This window comes from Mastigoproctus giganteus, chromosome 6 (genome assembly GCF_048544385.1).
Source record: "Mastigoproctus giganteus isolate SK-2022 chromosome 6, ASM4854438v1, whole genome shotgun sequence".
Classification (NCBI taxonomy): domain Eukaryota; kingdom Metazoa; phylum Arthropoda; class Arachnida; order Uropygi; family Thelyphonidae; genus Mastigoproctus; species Mastigoproctus giganteus.
Window position 1 is genome coordinate 55,416,776 of NC_143580.1, and position 17,946 is coordinate 55,434,721.

General features: G+C 35.5%; 1 protein-coding gene across 1 annotated transcript in view; it reads left to right on the top strand.

Moving 5' to 3' along the window:
- Nucleotides 1-17,946, top strand: part of LOC150084291 (uncharacterized) — a 282,690-nt gene that overhangs the window by 224,066 nt on the left and 40,678 nt on the right. Inside the window, exon 11 of the mRNA XM_090375967.1 lies at nt 14,709-14,858. Within this exon, the coding sequence (XP_090232093.1) occupies nt 14,709-14,858 (150 nt within the window). The remainder of the gene's footprint in view (nt 1-14,708; nt 14,859-17,946) is intronic.

Below are 17,946 nucleotides of genomic sequence, written 5' to 3' on the forward strand. Positions count from 1 at the left end.
ATGGGATGACTATAAATTGTCAATAAGGGTAAGAAAGGGTAAGCAGCAGCTATTATCAATCCATTGCAGGATGGAAGCCTCCTCAGTGATTCATGTTGAGAAAAGTGGACCATAATCTGCCATGCTGGTCCAGTGTGGGTTGACGGATCAACCATATTCAGAAGGCAGAGGCTTGAACACCAGTCTACAAAAAGAGTGCTACTGCACTCCCACTCCTGATCGCTCAACTACGGAGGCCTAGTAAGTATAAACTAATCTGTAATCGAGTTACTTAGTGGTGTAGGCATCCTAAGGCAGATTATGAGATGTCTTTGGCTAAGAATGTAAAGAAAAGTAGTAATGAATTCTTTTTGTAGGTTAACACTAAACAGAAAGGAATGAATGACATTGTCCACTTGATATCAATAGCATAACTATTAATGATGCTGTACAGGTTGTTCACAGTCTGAATAAATATTTTATATCTATAGTTATACACGAAAAAGCTTTTAGAGATAGATATCAGAAGCTTATCTAATACTGATTGGGACTTAAATGATTTTATAACTGAAAGGAAGAGGAACTATTTCATCTAAAAGTGAACAGTGCACTAGGGGTTGATGAAATATATCCAGTTATATTAAAAGAAGCACTGTAGCATTAAACTATAATACTGAGACCATCCTTTGGGTGTAGAAGGAAACCCTATAGATTGGCAATGTGAAAATATCTCACCTGTTCACATCAGTGCACCTATTGGTGCTTCAAACGATGAATTGGATAACTATAGACTTGTAAGTTTGACTTCTGTGCTAGGAATATTAATAAAATCAATAGTTAAAGAAGTAATACAAATCATCTTGATGGTAATGAAGCCATAAAGCAACATGGTATGGACTTGATAAAGGGAGGTCATGTCTGACCAATTTTATTGGCTATTATGCAGTTTTTCACAAAAGAACTGGATGCAAAGAATAATTTTGATGTCATATACTTAGATTTCAGCAAACCATTTGGTTTTGTTCCACATGAAGAATTGTTGTATAAATGTGGTATTAGGGGCAAGTGCCTACTATAGGTAAAGGGATAGGTAAGGTAGGAGACAAAGTGTAGTTATAAATCGTAATCTGCAGATAAAGGAACCATTAGGTGGCAGTGATCACAGTGTGCTGATGTGGGATTTACTCAAAGAGGTAACTACCATCAGGGGTAAAGGGAAGGGTTTTTGCTTTCATAAAGGTGACTACGGTAGTCTGAAGCAGTTTTTAAAGTCTATACAGTGGAACCAACTGATGATGTTACCAACATCAAATTCTAAATGGGAAGTATTCAAGGAAGTAATCTTGGAAGCTACTAGGCTTTTTGTCCCAACTAAGAAATACTGTTCAAGGTTTAGGCATAAATGGATGTCAGAAGAACTAATGAGACTCGTGGCAGAGAAGAAAAATGCATAGGATGCATATAAATCATCAGGTGACACAAAGCCTATGGTAGATATAAGCTGGTGTGTAATGAAGTCACACCTTGAGTACTGTATACAGGTCTGGACTCCTCATTGCAAGAAGGATATAGAGCTGCTGGAACGAGTACAGAGAAGGGCAACAAGATTAGTGAATGGAACAAAGGGGTACTCTTACGAAGCATGGGCAGGCGAAGGCAGATTATGAGAAATCTTTGGCAAAGGATGCAAAGAAAAGCAGCAAAGAGTTCTTATGTACGAAGGGAATAAATCAATTGGTCCACTTGATATTGCTGGTTCAGCTGTTGAGGACCCTGCTTAGGTAGCTGACAAACTGAATGAGTATTTTGCGTCTATATTCACACATGAGGAGTTATTCAGGAATGGGAATGCCAGAAGTTTATCAAACTTTGCAAGGAGCTAAATGATTTTGTAATAATTGAGAGCAAAGTAGAGGAATAATTGTTGAAGTTAAATATAAGGAAGCCACCTGTGGTGGATTAGATCTATCCAGTTACATTAAAGGAGGCAGCAAAGAAAGTAAGCAAACCCTTAGCCATAATTATGAGTGCTTCCCTTGGACTCAGGGGAAGTACCCATGGACTGGAGATGTGCAAATGTGACTCCAATTCACAAAGGAGGAACAGAGTGACACAAGTAATTACAGACCTGTTAGTTTAACTTTCATTCCAGGGAAATTAATGGAGACACTGGTCAAAGAAACACTAGGATCATCTAGACAAGACGTCAGTTATAGTTCAGACACAGCATGGGTTTGTTAAGAGGAAGGTTTGTCTGACCAATTTGATTGGATACTATGATGTGATCACAAAGGAACTGGATGCAAAGAATAATTAATTTTGATATCATATACTTGGATCTTAGGAGGGCTTTTGATACTGTTGCACATGGAAGACTGCTATACAAATTTGAGCAGTGTGGCATTGGGGAAAATTGCTGCTATGGATAAAGGGATAGTTAAGTGGGAGAAGACAGAGAATGATAATGAATGGACACTGTTCTTCGTGGACTAATGTTATTAGTGGAGTCCGCAAAGGTCCGGTGTTGAATCCATTGTTGTTTTCTGTATTTATTAATGATATTGATGAAAGTGTATCAGGCTTTATGTCTTAGTTTGCAGACAATACAAAGGTTGGAAGGGTTGTTAATGACACTAATGACAGTATGCTACTGCAACAGGATCTAGAAAAGTTGAACAGATGGGCTGAGAGGTGGCAACTGAAGTAGAACATTGACAAATGTAAAGTACTGTATATGGGGAACAGTAACCCCAGAGTAACCTATCAACTGTGTGGTACTGCACTGAGGGCGGTAGAGAATGAAAAGGACCTGGGGGTAATTGTGCAGTCAGATATGAAGTTTCCTGAGCAGTGCAGATGGTCTGCAAGATAGCTCATAGTGTCTTGCCAATGATATACAGGAATTTTGCTAGCAGGGATAAGTAGATGATTATCCCCTTGTATAAATGCAATGGCCAGGCCACACCTTGAGAACTGTATACAGGTCTGAAGGCCTCATTTTAGGAAGGACGTAGAGCTGCTGGAACGAGTACAGAGAAAGCAACAAGATTAGTGAATGGAACAAAGGATTGCTCTTACAAAGAAAGGTTTAAGTTGTGCAAATTACAGCGTTTGGAGCAAGGTGATCTGATTGAGGTGTATAAGGCCTTGAATAGTTTGAGCAAGCTCAATGCTGTTAGGATTTTTCCTCTTGCCCAGATTAATTGCCTGATGGGGACACAAATTCAAATTGGAGAAAGACAGTTCTAGACTAGATGTGCGGAAATTTGCCTTTAACCAGCGGGTGGTTTATTTCTAGAACAAAGTTCCATCTGTCATTGTAGAAGTGGACAGCTTAAATAAATTCAAGGCAGAACTAGACAAACATTTGGAGTGGATGGATTGGTGAAATGGGAAGGGTTTTTTTGACTGGTGCTGTATAAGTTTGCTTTCTTGCATCATATGCTTCTGCTAATGCTAATGTTAAAAGTAGAAAGAGCTCTTTAATTAACTCTGAGGAAAGAAGATTAACTCCTAGAAGAAGAAGAGTAACTCTTCTTTTTAAATAACAGTGAAGTGAGTTACTTAAAAAGAAGATCTTGCTATACAAATAGTAAGAGATTAAATTAGCAAGACAGTAACTAGCAACCATCAGGCTTTAATTAATCAGTGAACCATTGCTCTTCATGGAATAATGTTATTAGTAGGATACCTCAGGGACCAGCATTGATTCCCTTATTGTTTTTAACAATTATTAATGATTCTGATTGGGGTTTTAAGGTTAATGTTTAAGTTTTCTGATGATGCAAAAGTGGACATGATAGTTATGACATTAATTAATGTATGCCACTTCAAGATCTATGTGAACTAGACAGATGGACTGTAAACTGGTATTTGATGTTTAACACTGATAAATATGCAAGATATTGAATTTGGGTGGCAGTAATTCCAGAATAATATACCATTTGGAAAGTACTAAAGATCGTGAGGAATGAAGGCCTGTGAATGATTGTTCAGTGTAACATAAATTTCTCTGACTAGTGTAGACAGGCTGGTAGAGCTCATGTGATTTTTATCAAAAGTAACCTTTGCCAGTAGAGAAAATAAGGACAAAGAGGTAATTATCTCATTGTATGAAGCAATAATTGGGCTACATCTGGATCCCTGCAGACGGGTTTGAAAACAAACTTTGTTTTATGGAGGACGTAGACCTGTTGGAAAGTGTGTAGAGAAGAGCAACAAGATTAGTTGATGACACCAAAGGGCATTCTTACCAAGAAAGACCAAGGTTCTGTAAATTGCAGCATCTGGAAACATCCATTTGTATATTGATCTAACTGAAGTGTTTAAGTTCTTAGAATAGTTGAACAAACTCAATTCTGAAGGCATCTGTACCCTTTCTCAGGCAAATCACGCAATATTTAAATCTCATAAATGATTTAATGATTTAAATGACTTAAATCATCACATTTAAATCAAAAAATGATGGTTTCAGAATAGATGCGTGGAAATTTGTTTTTAGGCAGAGAGTAATAGATTGTTATATTTGTGGAAGTGGGTAGATTGAATTAATATGAGGAAAGATCACAAAAGTTACTATAAACTCTTTAAAATCTGACATCTCTAATTTTTCTGAATTTTAGAGAAGTGTTGGTTGGGTTGTGTAGTGGTTTAGCATAGTGGCTGAGCAGTTTTTGAGAAGTACAATTCAATACACTTCAATGTACATTAAGCAATACTAACTAAACTTATTCACATCTGTAAACATTTATAATGACTAAAATGTAGTGCTAGTGATTGCAAATGCAAATAACAGTTCAATTTGTTAAATGAAAACAAGTGCCAATATACAAATTTACAGAAAAATTTGCAATGCACTGCTTTTTTAGTTTTATCAATAACAATATTTTGACTTTAATGAAAAATAATGAAAAATACAAAAATTTAATCAGTTTAGTCATGTAGCATATGAGCATTATGAATAGCATAGCTATCAAATCTTTGGATTTATTGTAAAGAATCCATCTTTTGATTCTTCCCCTTCTCTGTCTCACTGTTGTACTAGGTTTGGTACCATAGAGTTTCTCTGTCTTAAAATGTCATTTTTTCTCCATCCTTTTTGTTTAGCAATAAATAGTAAAACTGTGCTAAAATCAGAGTGAATTTATTCTTAATTTCGTTGAAGGGTATAGTTTAGAAAGCAATGAAGATTAATAAAATAACTTAAAGTTTATTAAACTTAATATAATTAAAGATATAAAAAGAAAATAAATAAATTTTGAAGAAAATAAAGAAAAAAAAAAGAAAAGAAATTTTGCATTTTAAATTCTTAACTCTCATTTCTGATAGTCTAGAAATAAGAGGCAAAACACTGCCCTCCACTGTCAATAAATTAGTAAAGGCCACTTTTACTAATTTATTGAAAATAACAATTACAAAAGACAAATGAGAGACAAGTGCAGAGACAGTACACCATGAATGTCAAAACAAGATGATACAGTAAAACTTGAACCTAAGCTGTTTTATATATACATTAAAAAAAAAAAAAAAAAAAAAAAGTGTTTACACGTTGTACCATTGAGGTAATTTTTATGTTAATATTAGTGGCAGATGATGAAAGAAGTAAGCTTATACAGCATCAGCCAAGGAAGAAAAAAAAAAAAAAAACATTCTCACATCACCTGTCCATCCTCTCCAATGGTTGTCTAATTCCTCCTTTAATTAATTCAAATTACCCACTTCCACTACAAATGGAAGTTTGTTCCAACAATCAACTACCCTCTGGCTGAAGATATATTTCCACACATCTGACATGCAATTGCCCTTCCTCGGTGTGAATTTATGTCCATCGTGTGTAGTCTAAGCAAGAGGAAAGATTCCATCAGCATTAAGCTTATTAAGTCCATTCAAAGCATTAAATACCTCAATCGTACCATTTTGCAGGTGCTTGGTCTTCAAATGCTGCAGTTTGCAGAACTGAAGCCTTTCTTGGTAAGAACATCCTTGTGCTCATACCAAAAATGCTCTGCTCTTGCCCCTCACTAATCTTATTACCTTTCTCTGCACCCATTCCAGCCGATCTACATTCCTCCTAAAATAAGGCCTCCGGACCTGTATGCACTACAATCAGATCAAGAGTTTTGTACTCAAAATGCAGCCATTGCCTTGTACAATTGGATAATCACCTTCTTATGCCGACTAGCAAAATTCCTGTATATCATTGACAAAAACCCCACGAACCTGTCTACACTGCTCAGAGAATTTAATATCTGACTGCACAATTTCCCACAGGTGTTTTCATTTTCCACTACCCTTGGTGCTATATCACACAGCTGGTACACCAACCTGAGATTGCAACTACCCATATGTAGTACCTTGCATTTGTCAATGTTAAACTTCAATTGCCATTTCTCAGCCCAGCTGTCTAATTTTCTAGATCTTGTTTTAGCAGCGTACCTTGATTAGTGTCATTAACCAACCTGCCAACATTTGGATTATCTGAAAACTTAGACATTAAGCTTGATATACCTTCATCAATATCATTAGTAAATATACAGGGTGTCTCAAAAATATTGGTACAAACATTTAGGGGAGGTAGGTAACATCTAAAGGAATGTGAATCGCATAGGAACCCATAACTGGAAACGTCACGAGAAAGTAGTAGCAGAGGCACAAGACAGTAATTAGTGGCAAACATTTATTTGACATATTAACAATAGAGTACGAGATGGATGCATTTCATGATATTACAACAGATGCTCAAAGGTTCCACCACGAGACGCGATGCATGCGTGACACCGACGCAGCATGGATTGGCAGACACGGTCGAACACACCTGGAGTTTCTTCAGCAGTAGCAGCAGCACAGACGAGTCTCGCCCCGAGATCCATTTCCATCTCCACAGGCGATTCATACATGATAGATTTGAGGGCTCCCCACAGAAAGAAATCAAGGCTCGATAAATCAGGTGAGCGTGGGGGCCAGGCAACGGGTCCACCATGGCCAATCTATCGACGCCCAAAACGCCTGTTCAAATGGTCACGAACACACCTTCCATAATGGGCAGGCGCCCCGTCATGTTGAAACCAAATGTTGCGTCTCACATTTGCTGGAACATCATCAATAACCCTGGTAGAACTTGTTCACCAGGGTTACTTGATGTCACCGACCATACCTGCCCACACATTTATTGCGAAGCGATGTTGTGCCACATGGGGGCACACACCGTGTGGGCCCTCTGCTAATCCATACACTAGGTGCATGTCTGCCAGCTTACAGTTCGTATATCGATGCATGCTCTTTGTGTGGCAACTATTGCTTGAATGAGTAAACCAGAAATTTTCCCTCTCCCGAACTGATGAACAGCGCCATGTACTGACTTATGGTGACGTTTCCGGTTATGGGTTCCTATGCGATTCACATTCCTTTAGATGTTACCTACCTCCCCCTAAACGTTTGTATCAATATTTTTGAGACAACAACAATGTAGAAAACAACAATGGGCCAAGCACCGAACTCTGGAGGATTTCACTAATAACATTTGTCCATGAAGAGCAGTGCCCATTGATAACAACTCTCTTTCTTCTCTCACTGAATCATCCCTTTATCCATAGCAGCAATTTTAAAATTTAATGCCACACTGCTTAATTTGTGTTGAAATCTTTTATGTATAACAGTATCAAAGCTTTTCTGAAATCTAAGTATATGATATCAAAATTATTTTTTGCATTGACTGAATCATAGAATCCAATTAGATTGGTCAGAAAAGATAGTCTCTTAAATCCACTGTGACTACTATAACTGCATTTCTGGTTAGATGGTCTTGCATTATGTTTTTATACAGTAACACCATTATTTTCCATGAAAGTGGCAGTCAAGCTAACAGCTCTGTAATTACTTATGTTTCCCTTTGATTCCCCTTTGTGAATTGGGAATACATTTGCATGTCTCCAGTCCATTAGGACCTCTCCTGAATCCAGGTATGGTCTCATAATAATGGCTAAAGGTTTGTTTACCTCTTTTGATGCTTCCTTTAATATAACTGGATAGATACCATCTATCCCATTTAGCTTTTAGCTGCAGCACTTTCTTCTGTGTTGTCACAGAATCATTCAGCTCCGTGTTATAATTTTATACACTTCTGGCATCCCCTTTCTCTAAAAAAATTTCTCATGTGTGAATACAGATTCAAAATGCCTATTCAGTTTGTCAGCAACCCAAGCAGGATCATCAACAGGACCATTATCTAATGGACCAATCTGATTCAATCCCATCCTTCTATTGTTTACTGGTCTTGGCACATTATAGCCTTAGTTGCTAATGCGCCAATAAAATCCAAACCAATCTATTGTTTACATAAGTAAAGAATTCTTTGATGCCTTAGATTTTATTGTGCTTCTTAATTAAGAGCAAACTTCTCGCCCCTCCTTTCCTGTCTGTTTCTTTTATATGCACATTTTACTCTCAATATTCCAATTCTGCATCCCTTATATTGGAGTGACCAATGTGGTGAATATCAAAAAGAATATCTCTGATATTCACCACAATGTCTCCACTTGATGATTTGATCTGTTCTTCAAATTCATTAAATTTATTTGCTGCTCCTAGCATTAGTGTACATACCAATATACTTGCAACTTTTTTTACCTTTAGTTACTCATATGCAACCCATGTATTTGCTTGTCCCATGAAGAATTCCAGCAGGCCTTGAAATCCCTGACACCTTGTTTTCCAGGTTGCTACCTGTTCCAATAGAAGCAGTGCAAGAATCACTTGCACTACTTGTGACTGCTGTTAATCTATTTTTCAGTGTATCTCCCCATAGCTAGCAGTTTTCCGACCTGCCTAGCAATGCCTCAGTGCATCTGCAAATATTGTTGCAGATGCAACTGCAAAACTCTTTTAGTGTATCCCATCCCAACAGTCTCTTTTTAACAAGCACAGACCATTCTGGGAAAAATTCTTCCTGTAAGCTTTGAACAGTAGACGTAAGGCTCGTTGTAGATTGTTTAAAAAAAAAAAGAAAAAAGAAAAAAAAAGGCAACCCATAATGCGTCACACTTCATAGTATTGACCATGGGACTGAAGAAAAGAGCGGTAAAAGCAGGTGATGTGTTGTAATGGGCATTTAGTGTATATAGAAGTAGCAATTTCCATTTTATTTTTACTTAAACATAAACTTTAAAATCAATAATAAATAAAGTAACTGACAAAATACTTCCTACAAAGGTAAAAAAATATTGTTGAGACTGAAACTGTTTCAGAAAACAGTTAAATTAGGCATTATTCATTAAAATATTCAGTTGAATTATTCATATAAAATTCAAATAATTATAAATTCAAAAATGAAGTACAGTAAAAATATAACTTTATTTTTACTTTTCATATATCACTCTGATTTTTGTTTTCAGTCTTTAACTCTTTTTTTTTTTTTTTAATGCTACATTAACATGAAAATTGAACTTGAATGTAATCAAAAATGTTGGATTTACATTGTGCTTAAGTTTAATAAGATTAAATTCTAATGCTTCTTTTCCCCAAAACAAGTGAATTTCTTATGGGTATGTTTCTAGTTAAAAGACTTGAAATCAATGAAAATATGAGGCCATTATGGTCCCATTTTGGATTTGAGCATAATTGAAAGATGTGGAAAACCTATTAGAATGTGTGTGATACTGAATTCTTTTGCCAGTGCTATTTTTTTTAGCTTAATCAAAGCAACTCCTGCCATAACTGTATTTATAATATGGGATTAGTGTCATTCATAATTTTCATAGAGTTTATGATTTCATTGTAAACCATCACAATCTTATCCTTAGGTGGATTTTGAAATTAATTTGTTGTATTGATTTTTTTCTTTAACGCTATTTTGTTCAAATGAAACTTATAGAGGCACTTACTAAGGGAAGTAAATATCTTCCCTCATTAGGAAAGATATTTACTTCAGGATCTCAAAATATTTTTGATACAGTGAAACTTTCATTAAAATGGTATTCATTTCAATAGGATTTTACTGTATGAGAAAATCTGAACCAAAAGGGGTAACAGCACCAATCTCTTAGGGATACCGTTAATCATAAGAGATTGTCTCCTGTCGTGCATTCACCCCCTAATCCATCTAACGATCTTAGCTGTGATCCCAGTGTGATCCAACTTACAGTATATAAGAATCTCTCTTGCAGGTCTAAGTCAAATGTTTTGCTAAAGTCCAAATAAAAATGTTAAGAGTCATTTCCCATCCAGCTCATGAAATAATAGTTTGAGCTTAAGATTGTTCCCTTTATAAAAGTATGCTGCATTCCCTTGAGAATATTATTTCCATCTAGTTGGCACTCTATTGCATTTTTAATTATCATCTCCCTGATTTTTTCTACCACTAGTCATCCTGCAGTTATTGAATTTACTTTGGAAATGCCTTTATAGATTGACCTTACATTGTGAGACTAGTGAAGCTTTCATGATTAACCTTAATGGTTTGGTGCATTTTCTCACTGCTTCCTTTAAAATAACTGGATATGTGCAGTCTATCCCAGGGCTTTTATTTGTTTTCATCTCAAACTTTTTTTCTAATAAACAGTCCCTGTAATTTGCATATCACTGATTTTACAGTGCATAGATTCACTAGGGCAGCTTTTTTCTTAATAATTTTGACATCGTATACTTGGATTTTAGGAAGGCTTTTGACACCATTGCACATAAGACTGCTCTACAAACTGGAGCAATGTGGCATTAAAGGCAAGTTACTGCTATGGATGAAGGGATGGTTAAGTAGAAGAAGAAAGAGAGTGTTATCAATGGGCACTGGTCTTCATGGACTAATGTTATTAGTGGAGTTTCCCAGGGTGCAGTGCTGGACCATTGTTGTTTTCAATATTTATCGATGATGTTGATGAGGGTATATCAGGCTTAATGTCTAAGTTTGCAGATGATACAAAAGTTGGTAGGGTGGTTAACAACAGTCATTAGGGTGAGTTACTGCAATAAGATCTAGGAAAATTGGGTCAATGGGCTGAGAAATGGCAGTTGAAGTTTAACATTAACAAATGCAAAGTACTGCACATGGGTAGCGGTAACCCCAGAGTAATTTATCAACTGTGTGGTATTACACTCAGAAAGTGGAGAATGAAATTCTCTGAGCAGTGCAGACATGCTGCCAGGACAGCTCATGGTGTTTTGTCAATGATATACAGAAACTTTGCTAGCAGGGATAAGGAGGTGATTATCCCTTTGTATATGGCCATGGTTAGGCTGCATCCTGAGTACCGTAAACAGGTCTGGAGACATCACTTTAGGAAGTATGTAGATATGCTGGAACAAGTGCAGAAAAGAGTAACCAAATTGGTGAAGGGAACAAAAGGATGTTCTTACCTAGAAAGGCTTCAGTTCTGCAAATTGCAGTGTCTCAAGACTAGGCACCTGCAGGGAGATTTGATTGAGGTGTTTAAAGCCTTGAATGGATTGAGTAAGCTAAATGTTAATGGCATTCTTCCACTTGCTGAGACTATACACATGAGGGAGCATAAATTCAAGTTGAGGAAGGATGGTTGCAGGATAGATGTGTGGAAATTTGCCTTCAGCCAGTGCAGGTGGTTGATTGTTGGAACAGACTTCCATCTGTTGTTGTGGAAGTGTATGGGTTGAATAAATTCAAGGGAGAACTAGACAGAAATTCTTGGAAGGTATGGATGGTTGAACTTTTTTTTTTTTGGCTGATGCTATATAAGCTTGCTTTCTTGCATTATTTGCCATTACTATTATGTGTGAAATTCCTTATCACCCTCCCCTGCTGTTTTAGCCAGTGATTTCCTATACTCAGCTGTTTCCAACGTGATACTTTCTTTGATACTGTTACAGATCAACTTATAACCATTATATGCTTCACAGCTTTTCATCATTCTATGACTGTTCCATGCTAACTTTTTTCTCTATTAAACTATATTAAACTAGTTAATTCCTTATTCATTTATTATTCACTCTTGGGTGCACCTATGGAAGGAGCATATATTTAAAATATGAGAGGTAATTTTAATATAGATATTCTACAGTTATTCCTTCTCAATTTAAATTTATGTCTCGATGTGCATATCACATGACTAAGTGTAAAGATGCCCTACTGTGTTTAGTATACACCGCCTTTTTTAGGTGTGTTTGCATATATACAAAGTGTGGAAATAAATAAATTTCCCGGACTGGTGCAATAAAAATATAAAGTGAAGGAGCTCAAAAATAGTTTTATTTTTATTCCAAGTAATCACCACCTGATTGAATACACTTATTATAACGTTCTGAAAGTTTCTAAAAAGAGTCGGCAAAGGTGTCCAAAGAGATAGTGTTCAGTTTGTGAGCACGTTTTTCTTTATATTCTCAACATACAGAAATCTCTTTCCTTTGAGGACAGTTTTCACCTTGGGAAAGAGGAAGAAGTCTGCTGGTGCTAGATTGGGAGAGCAAAGTGGAGTAGAGAGTAGAGTTATTAACGCTTACAAATGCCAGAGCCCTTACTACAAGGTTGGGTTTCACAACCCCAGCAAGCTTAGGTGTTATTTAATAATTTTTTTATCATTCTGCTGTCTAATTGTAAAGTTCTTCCTGTTCGTTAAACTATTAAGTGTAATACGAGGGTGAAATGCATGTTCCTACTATCCTACTTCTATTGCTATTTTTCATCTTTATATATATATATATATATATATATATATATATATATATATATATATATATATATAAAAATATATATATATATATATAGTAGTAATATATAACTGCTGAGAAGCAAAATAAGTAGAAAACGGAAAATAACAAAAGTTATATTATGTCTAATGTTCCAAAACACGCAGAGCAGCAGCAGCAGTAGTGGAAGCAAAAGGATATAATTAATGTGTGGTTTGTAGAATAAATAAGGTGTCTGTGAAAATGGAAATGAAAAGTACAAAAGGTTCCAGAACTAAGAGAAGTTTAAGGGATAGTAGAAAGTGGAAGTGAAGTAGTGGTTAAACAGGCAAAAGAATTAGAAACACCTAGTGCAAAAAAGAACTGGGATTGAGGGAAAAAAAAAAAAAATATATATATATATATATATATATAAGTAAATAAATAAATAACGCTATTTTGAGATATGAGAGGGCAATTTTAGCAAGAGATTGAATCAGGGGATGGCAAATATGCATAATCTGAATATAGTAGATGAAACATAGCCAGGAATTTCATTAGGGGACTACTCCTGACCTTGTATCAAGCACTGCATTTCCAAACTTGTCTGTAGTATTAGAAAAAAGGAAGGGGGCAACTGCAACCTTTTATTGTAATGCTAGTAGACAAGGTAGTCCCTACGCAGTATAAAAAATGTAAATTAAAATGAATACGAATATATACAAATTTACAAAAGTGTAATGTAAAAAAAAAAAAATAATAATAATAATATAGATGTATGTGACGTGTATAAAAAGTATAGACAAGCATTGCTTGTCTATATTTTTTTTTTTTACATTACACTTGTAAATTTGTATATATTCATATTTATTTTAATTTACATTTTTTACACTGCGTAGGGACTACCTTGTCTACTAGTATTACGATAAAAGGTTGCATATTTGCCCCCTTCCTTTTTTCTAATACTACAGACAAGTTTGGAAATGCAGTGCTTGATACATGGTCAGGAGTAGTGCCCCTGATGAATTTTCTGGCTATGTATCATTTTGAATCTACTATATTCAGATTATGCATATTTGCCATCCCCTGATTCGACCTCTTGCTAAAATTGCCCTCCCATATCTGAATATAGCGTTATTTATTTATTTATATATATATATATATATATATATAAATATATCTATATATATTTTTTTTTTTATTTATTTATTTTTTTCTCTTGGTCCCAGTTCTTTTTTGCACTAGGTTTTTCTAATTCTTTTGCCTGTTTAATCACTACTTCACTTCCACTTTCTACTATTCCTTAAACTTCTCTTAGTTCTGACACTTTTGTACTTTTCATTTCCATTTTCACAGACACCTTATTTATTCTACAAACCACACATTAATTATATATATATATATATATATATATATATATATATATATATATATATATATATAATTAATATATATATATATTAATATAAATATATTAAATATATTTATATTAATATATATATAATAAATATATATATAATAAATATATATTAATATATTTATATATATATATAAAGTTCATTTAATTTAAGAAAAAATATTGAATGCACTTAAATTGTTTAAGCCCTAAAACGACCTGATAGGTTACCCCTGCAGATGCCTGATTTCCCAACACTGGAAATTAGTGCTCAGTTCTCACTTAATAAGACTACCTAAATATACGCTTGACCAACCTTGGTTAAGTGTGTGTGTGTGTTTAGGTAGTCTCAATCTTTTCTGTACCCCCTGTAATGTGTCCACATCTTTGCCATAGGGCAGTATCTCTAAAGCAACTTCTGAACAGATGAAACAGGATAATGCTCACATGTCCTCCATACTCTTCTAATTTGGGCATTTTGTAAAAAGAGGATGCGTTATATGTTGTAGGCTGGTCTCTTGATAAAATGCTCTTCAAATAGAATTTCCCAGTTACTTTGGGTATAGAATCAATATCATTGATTGCGTTGAAGGAATATACTCGATTATTACATATTAATTAATACTTGATTGATAAGAAATTATAATTCCCTGTTATTACTTGGTGATTTTTAATTTTTCAACACCCATTTCCCTGTCTCTTTCAGATGTTGGATATGGTGAAACCACAAGTTCCAGGAAAAATCTCACTATCTGACCTCAAGAAATGTAGGATGACTCCAATTTTTTTTGACACTTTTTTCAATTTGGAAAAGTATTTAGACCATGAACAGAGAGATCCATTTGCCTCCCAAAGAGTAAGTAAAGTTTCACATATAATGGATGTTTTCCTTTATCCATTTTTTTTTAGCATCAAATAATTTTTCTCTTCCTATTTGTTATATACTCTAGAAATATAAAATTTTGGTTATATTCAGATCAAGATTTACTGTAGGTGTATATCAACTATCTAGTAAGAAAATACTATTCTTTTTTTTTCTCATGAAGAAAAAAAAAGGGAGGGGGTGCATTGTTGAGGCCACATTATGTCAAGGAGCTGGGTATATTCTTGCTCTGTGTATGCCATATCCAGAAATTTCATTACGTCATAGGACATGTCCTCCGCATCTTTTCTTGCTGCTGAATACATCATGAATAGTCAAACTAATAGAACAGACATACCTGAAAAGTGATCTAAACCTCCCAAACACCTGCTCATTCATTTCACAAATATACATGTCCTCAGTTCCAATTTCAATGATGTCCATTTCCACGTAGTCTGCCAAACCCCATGTATTTTTTCTGATAGAATCTCAAATGAGATTGGTTGATTCAACCACTGCAAATTATTTGTTGTATGATTTCTTTTGCTTCAAAGTTGGTACTTGTGCATATGTCTGCTTCGATATTCCAGAATTAGTAATTTGGATCTCCTCTTTTTGATCTTCTTTGGCTTAAAATCTCTCTAACACATTCTGTTAAATTCATCTGTTGCCTCTATCATTCTTTCAACTCCACTAATCACTTTAAACTCTTTGACTTCATCTCTTGAACTTGACTGTCTCCAGTCCAGATTTCCTACTAATGAAGTGATTTTCCTTGGTGTCTCAATGTTCATAACTCCAGCTGGCTTCTGTTTTCTGGTCACACAGACCCAGCTGGTTGAGATGCTGAGACTTTTGCAATTATTAATGACCTTGCACAGATTGTTCATTTCCTTACCAGAATACTAGACAATCCTAACCAAACAGCCAACATGCTTGACCTTTTTCTTACAAACAACACTTTTAAGTACTTGGTTGAGGCGAGAGGTCCTCTAGGCACTTCAGATAACAACTTGGTGATGATCTCTTCTTCAATGGAGCCTTTTTCTTGTGGCAAATCTCAATCTCATATTGTTTGGCATTACAAAAATGCAAAATAGGATGATCTGCAAGATTTATTTTCTTCGTTTCCTCAGTCGGATTACTGTTTCAAATCTTCTGATGTCAACGTTCCCTCAGATTGTGTCAGTGAAATTATTTTTGTAGGGATGTAATCCTTTATTCCACACTCCAACTTAAAATCTTGTCCTTTATCTAAACCTCGGTTTTCTAATAAATGTATTAAAGCTGTTCAAGATAACAGTGTTGCATATTGCAATTGGCTTGTATCCAAATCTCCAGGTTCATTTTCTGCCTACCGAAACCTTGCAACAATTGTAAAGAAGTTATTAATCAGTTTGAAATCCAAACTAGATTTCGAACATGCTAAGAGTAGAAAACTTGCTTCTTATCCAAATGGTAGTTGAGCATTCTGGTCTCTTGCCAAAGCTATTGATCGCAACCTTTTCCCATCTCTATTCCCACTTCTGTCAAAACTGGATGGGTCTATTGCCACTTCAGCCAAAGATAAAGCTGACTTGCTAGCATCATACTTTTCTTCTAACTTGTGTATTGATGATCTTGGCAAACCACCTCCTGCCATTCCCAGTACACTCCATTCAATGCCACCTGTGGTCTTTTGTCAAAAGGATGTCAGAAGAAGTTTGAATAGTCTTAATGCCAAGATAGCATGAAGTCCTGAGGGTATTTCTCCATTTGTTTCTAAAACCTGTGCTCCTCAGCTTACTCCTGTTCTTTATCCTTTTTTCATTTTCTTATTCCACAGGTGTTTTCCCTTCTTCTCGGAAGTTTACTCATATCCAGCCAGTTCCTAAATAAAAGTGACAAATTCCTCCCATCCAATTATTGTCCCATTGCACTTGTACTTTTTCTAAAGTAATAGAGAAATCTATTAACTGCCAACTCTTAAACTATCTAGAAACCTGCCATCTGATCAATGATCTCCGGATTTTGCTGAAGATGGTACATTGCATTCCACCTTCCAGTTTGAGAAACCTTGCCCTGCACAAACAGCTTCAACTAGTTGAATATCCACTACCAATTTCCTAAATGCTGGTCTCCAGGTAATTCTCCAGTGGAGCAAAGATAACTTAGTTGATTTCAATCCTTCCAAAACTCAGTCCTGTCTTATATCTCACAAAAAGTATTCTTCTGCTCCTGTGCTCATCTTTGATGACATTCAGTTTTCTAGACAAGATCGCATATCTCTATTAGGGATTACCATGACTTCCAATCTCTCTTGGCATAAGCACATCACAAATATTGCTTCCTCTACATCTAAAAAACTGGGTTTTTTTTTGGTCTTTTCTTTTCTTCCGAACATCTGTTCACTCAGTACAAGTCAGGTTTGCTTTGCCATGGAATATTGTTCCCACATCTTAGGTGATGCCCGCAAAACTTCTCTCAGGCTTCTAAATTCCATTCAAAAGGGAGCAGTTAGGTTAATTAATGACCCATTTCTAACAAAGTTTCTCTACTCTCTGTCTCATAGTTGTTCTGTTTCTGCTGCATGCCTTTTCTATAGGTACTTCCATGGGCACTGTTCTTCTGAATTGGCTTCTACAATTCCTGCTCTCTCTCTCTCTCTCTCTCTCTCTCTCTCTCTCTCTCTTCCAAACCAGTCTGAACACCCCCCCCCCCAACCAGTCAGTATCCTTTTACTGACCAACTTCAAACTCACAGAACCAACTTTTCTTCTTCCTTATTTATTCCTTTAACTTTTGTTTTATGGAACAATCTCCCTTCACACAATTTCCTGAAAATTATGATCTACAGAAATTCAAGTCTAATGTCAACAAGTATCTTCTTTTATCTTTTTGATCTTCCACCCATGCACAGTACTAAGTACTATAAGTTCCAATATCTCTTATGCTTGGGGTTTTCATTAAAAAAAAAAAAAAAAATTCCCAGGCTTTTTCTTGTGACCAGCTGTATGTGCATTGAGCTGCAATAAAACAGCATTAACTGATGGCAATATTGAGATTTTTCCAGCTATGTTGAATTTTTTAGGTAGTTGTGTTGG